The sequence below is a fragment of the Micropterus dolomieu genome, linkage group LG18, assembly GCF_021292245.1.
Source record: "Micropterus dolomieu isolate WLL.071019.BEF.003 ecotype Adirondacks linkage group LG18, ASM2129224v1, whole genome shotgun sequence".
In the NCBI taxonomy this organism is placed as follows: domain Eukaryota; kingdom Metazoa; phylum Chordata; class Actinopteri; order Centrarchiformes; family Centrarchidae; genus Micropterus; species Micropterus dolomieu.
The window spans coordinates 264,592-270,522 of record NC_060167.1 but is presented as its reverse complement, the minus strand read 5'-3'; the positions used below and the strand labels follow the sequence as shown (position 1 = coordinate 270,522).

The window sequence follows — 5,931 nt, the reverse complement described above, 5'->3', positions numbered from 1 at the left end:
TGTGTGTGTGTGTGTGTGTGTGTGTGTGCGCGCGTGCAGCCGTGGAACCTGATGATCAAACACCGACAGATTCACAGACGGGGACGGCGCTCTCACATGGCGGTCAGGTCAGTCACGGGAACTTATTTCCGCTCTGGGGTCAATACAGGATTCTGATTGTGATTAACGGCCCCAAAGGTTGGAACAGAGTTTATGTTCTGTCAGAACCCGGGGGGTCCGCTCTGTGTCTCACAGGTCATCAGATGTTTGTCAGGTGTTGCTGCCAGCAGGTGGCGCTGCAGCTCAGAAAGATGCAGGCCAGAGGGCCGATCCGAGGCTGGACCTGGGGTCGGTGCGCAGAAATGGAAAAGACGTGTGCAGCGTACTTTACACACAGTCAGCCATTAAAGAAGGTTTACGATGAAGCAAAGAACCGATTATTAGAACTAAAATGAAGAAACACAGCTGCAGTATGAAAAGACGCGACACACGGAGAGAGAGAGGAAATTATCGCTGCTCTTCCTCCCGACAGAGAGGTGATCCGTGTGAGCACGACTGTAACACACTGCATTCATCTGTGGGAGGTTTGTAGCTCCCGGGCTGCAGCAGCTGATCACAGGGAGAGAGAAGGGTCAAAAACATAGAGGTGTGTTTATATATGAACACACATTGTGAGTGTGCAAAACATTTCTTGAGCGACATATCGTCCATTCCTAACTTTTAAAGCACAGTGATGTTTCTGCCCGTATTATTTTATGATGCACACGTCCTCTGATCCAATTATGAAAGCTAATAACCACAAACTGTGTGTTACCGTATGAAGGCGACCTTTGGGATTTTAATACGGGCTGATAAAAAATATGCAGAACACATGAGAACACTTTTCTTGTGACCGCTGGTCCGTTAGCCCGATCTGTTAGCCCGGTCTGATAGCCCGGTTCTGACTGTGTGTGTGTGTGTGTGTGTGTGCGCAGCTACACGGATCCTCAGGTGTCCATGGACCTGTTGAGGGCGGTGCTTCAGCCCAGCTTCAATGATGACATCATGGCCGTGTTCAAGAAGTACCAGAAGGTCAGAGTTCACCTGGGGGAGTAGTGTTGTCCCGGTCCTGGAGTTTCTAAGCTGATACCTTGAAAAACATGTGATAGCTCTGATGAGGAACGCTCGGGGTCAGAAAACCCAAAACCTGTCTCCACCAGTTTATTAAAAATAAAAGAAACTTCCAAATCTGTGCAAATTTATTCTCTTCCAAGATAAAAACCTGAGTTACGTCTTGGCTAAAGAAGAAATAACTGCTCAGTGTTTTACGCTCCCTGACTGGAACTTCACCACAACATTGTTTAATATATTTTTGGATGATCTAGTCTTAATATTCACTATGAGAACTTCAGAAAGTCAAATTATATATTTTTTTTAAACGATTAAACATACATTAATAGACACCAACAAGTTGGAAAGATTGAAATGTTTTGTAATTACGCAGTGTTTGTAAATCAACCATTCAGGGCTCATCAAACAGACATTATTCGTTATACGATATTAAACTTTTTACACTCATGCTCACGCCACACCTGCCTACCTGCACCTGGGCTCTGATCTTCTCAACTCTTACAAAGAGGAGAAATCATTTCCATTGTTCAGAGCAAACAGAGAAGTTTAAACATTAAAACATATTAATATTGTTCGTGTTCCATAATATAGCCTAAGCTAATGTATAACGAGGTTCCAGTAAGTAACATAGAGTACCTTTAACAAAACTATCTCTCTCTATCGTGAAAAACACATTAAGACATTACGTATAGTGTTTTTTAAAGCATACAGCAGAGTAGTTTAAACAAAAGTAGTTTAGAATTCATTCTGTAGAACATCCAGATAGTAAATATTAAACAACACTGAGCTCATGACCTTTCAGTTAAACACCTGACAACGAGCTGCGACCTCAGAGTAGAGAACAGCTGAATGACTGCAGCAAACACAGACCGTAACATCAATAATGAAAACAGAGTTCCTCCTGAGGTGCCGGGTGGTGCAGGTAAAAAGGGAAGGAGTGAATCTGCATCTTCAATTAACAAACAACACACAACCAGCCGCCAGTGTGAAGGCGCGTGCGAGCAGGTGTGAAGGAGTGTGCGAGCAGGTGTGAAGGAGTGTGCGAGCAGGTGTGAAGGAGTGTGCGTGCAGGTGTGAAGTAGTGTGCGAGCAGGTGTGAAGGCGCGTGCGAGCAGGTGTGAAGGCGCGTGCGAGCAGGTGTGAAGGCGCGTGCGAGCAGGTGTGAAGGCGCGTGCGAGCAGGTGGGAATGTGTGTTGTTGACGATCTCGTGTTATTCTGGTTGCAGTTCTTTGAGAAAGCAGCAGAGAACGTGAAGGAGAACGTTGGAGACGATGTTCAGACCGATCAGCTGATCAGAGAAGCCTGCAGGAACGTTCTGGAACATGTAAGATCACTTTCTGTTGTCTGACCTTTAACCCTGCTGGTCATGTGACATAAGCGTCAGATGACTGGCTGCAGTGTCAGCAGGTTCTACAGGGTTCTGACCTCATGACCTTTGACCTCACCTGTCTGTTTGTCTGATGTCATCACCAGGCCAAACAGCTGTTTCCAGAGGGGGAGGTAAAGAAGGCGGGTTCAGAGGTTGCCATCAAGGTAGGAAGTGACCAATCAGGACATCCAGAACATGTTGTAACCTGGTCTGGTTCTGATCCTGTTCTTTGTGTCCTGTCAGAGGTCCAGAGCTGCTGATGAAGACTACAGTCAGAGAGGAAGCCCCGTCCTCAAGAAGGTACGGTACCTCTAACAGACAGGTGTGACTGACAGGTGACAGTATCAGTAACTGTGATAATCGTGTTTTCAGAGGAGGACTCGTCCAGGTGCGGCGGCGGTCTCTGATCGACCTCACACCGTATCCAGTCAGTAAGTATGGCTGCAGCTGACATCACCATCAGTGTCCAGGTAGATTACAACACCTGACCAACTGTTCCTGTCCTCAGAGTGAAGCTCAAGTCTGATCCCATCAAGAGAGAAGGACCAAAGGTGAGTCCAAGGAGCAGCACTCAGGTGTGTTCATCAGACAGGTGGTCCTGCCGGACCGGGAACGACGCTGCTGCGTGTTTCAGGAAGTTTTTCTTTTTTTTTTGCTGTTTCGAACCTTTTTCTAAAAATACACGACTACTAAGTCTGAAGGTGCACACCTGCAGCTCAGAGTTTACAGAGTATGACTGATGTCACCACCTCCTGCTGCAGCAGCCAATCATCATCAACAAACCAACAATCATTCATTCGGGTGTCAATAATAACAACCCGCTGTCAAGAGATTCAGCCTGTTAATGTGTTTGTTTCAGTGGGACCCGACCAGACTGAACGACAGCAGCACCTTCGTCCTCGGCTCCAGAGCCAACAAGTGAGTAAACAACACGTCAACAACATTTCAACATTAAACCAACAACATGTCAACATCACACCGACATGTTGACAACACACCAACACCATGTCGACAACACACCATGTCAACACCATGTCGACAACACACCATGTCAACACCATGTCGACAACACACCATGTCAATAACATGTCAACAACACACCACCATGTCAACAACATGTCAACAACACACCACCATGTCAACAACATGTCAACAACACACCATGTCAACACCATGTCGACAACACACCATGTCAATAACATGTCAACAACACACCACCATGTCAATAACATGTCAACAACACACCACCATGTCAACAACATGTCAACAACACACCACCATGTCAACAACATGTCAACAACACACCACCATGTCAACAACATGTCAACAACACACCACCATGTCAACAACACACCACCATGTCAACAACATGTCAACAACACACCACCATGTCAACAACATGTCAACAACACACCACCATGTCAACAACACACCAACACCATGTCGACAACATGTCGACAACATGTCAACACACCGACACCATGTCGACAACATGTCAACACACCGACACCATGTCGACACCATGTCGACAACATGTCGACACACCGACAACACATCATGTCGACAACACATCATGTCGACAACATGTCAACACCATGTCGACAACACACCATGTCAACACCATGTCGACAACACACCATGTCAACATGTCGACATCATGTCGACATGTCAACGTGAACATCACACCAACAACATGTCAACATCACAACAACATGTCAACAACACAACAACATGTCAACAACACAACAACATGTCAACAACACAACAACACATCATGTCGACAACACACCGACAACACACCATGTCGACACCATGTCAACACCATGCCAACACACCGACACCATGTCGACACCATGTTGACACCATGTCAACACACCAACACCATGTCAACACACCAACACCATGTCGACACCATGCCAACACACCGACACCATGTCGACACCATGCCAACACACCGACACCATGTCGACACCATGTTGACAACATGTCAACACACCAACACCATGTCGACAACATGTCGACAACACGTCGACAACACACCACCATGTCAACAACATGTCAACAACACACCACCATGTCAACAACATGTCAACAACACACCACCATGTCAACAACACGTCGACAACACGTCGACAACACACCATGTCAACAACATGTCAACAACACACCACCGTGTCAACAACATGTCAACAACACACCACCGTGTCAACAACATGTCAACAACACACCACCGTGTCAACAACATGTCAACAACACACCACCGTGTCAACAACATGTCAACAACATGTCAACATGTCAACAACACGTCGACAACACACCATGTCGACAACACACCAACATGTCAACAACATGTCAACAACACACCAACATGTCAACAACACGTCGACAACACACCATGTCGACACCATGTCAACACACCGACACCATGTCGACACCATGTCGACACCATGTCGACAACATGTCAACACACCGACACCATGTCGACACCATGTCGACAACATGTCAACACACCGACACCATGTCGACACCATGTCGACACCATGTCGACACCATGTTGACACCATGTCGACACACCGACACCATGTCGACACACCAACACCATGTCGATACCATGTCGACACACCAACACCATGTAAATACCATGTCAACACACCAACACCATGTCGACACCATGTCAACACCATGTCAACACACCAACACCATGTCGACACCATGTCAACACACCAACACCATGTCGACACCATGTCAACACACCAACACCATGTCGACACCATGTCAACACACCAACACCATGTCGACAACATGTCGACAACATGTCAACACACCAACACCATGTCGACACCATGTCGACAACATGTCAACACACCAACACCATGTCGACAACATGTCAACACACCAACACCATGTCGACAACATGTCAACACACCAACACCATGTCGACACCATGCCAACACACCAACACCATGTCGACAACATGTCAACACACCAACACCATGTCGACACCATGCCAACACACCGACACCATGTCGACACCATGTCGACACCATGCCAACACACCGACACCATGTCGACACCATGTCGACACCATGTCAACACACCAACACCATGTCAACACACCAACACCATGTCGACACCATGTCAACACACCAACACCATGTCGACACCATGTCAACACACCAACACCATGTCGACAACATGTCGACAACATGTCAACACACCAACACCATGTCGACACCATGTCGACAACATGTCAACACACCAACACCATGTCGACACCATGTCGACACACCAACACCATGTCGACAACATGTCAACACCATGAACACCATGTCGACAACATGTCAACACACCAACACCATGTCGACACCATGCCGACACACCGACACCATGTCGACACCATGTCGACACCATGCCAACACACCGACACCATGTCGACACCATGTTGACACCATGTCAACACACCAACACCATG

At 47.0% G+C, this 5,931-nt stretch overlaps 1 protein-coding gene across 2 annotated transcripts in view; it reads left to right on the top strand.

Annotated features, from left to right (window-relative positions):
- Positions 1–5,931, top strand: part of LOC123956798 (deoxynucleotidyltransferase terminal-interacting protein 1) — an 11,151-nt gene that overhangs the window by 2,199 nt on the left and 3,021 nt on the right. The window contains exons 1-8 of one of the 2 annotated variants that reach the window (XM_046029232.1): positions 7–107; positions 954–1,050; positions 2,316–2,414; positions 2,564–2,623; positions 2,703–2,759; positions 2,832–2,890; positions 2,968–3,010; positions 3,319–3,377. In XM_046029232.1, coding sequence (XP_045885188.1) covers positions 52–107; positions 954–1,050; positions 2,316–2,414; positions 2,564–2,623; positions 2,703–2,759; positions 2,832–2,890; positions 2,968–3,010; positions 3,319–3,377 — 530 coding nt within the window. In that variant the 5' untranslated portion in view covers positions 7–51. Of the gene's footprint in view, positions 1–6; positions 108–953; positions 1,051–2,315; positions 2,415–2,563; positions 2,624–2,702; positions 2,760–2,831; positions 2,891–2,967; positions 3,011–3,318; positions 3,378–5,931 lie in introns of those variants that run through there. The other variant, XM_046029231.1, reaches the window with a different exon arrangement.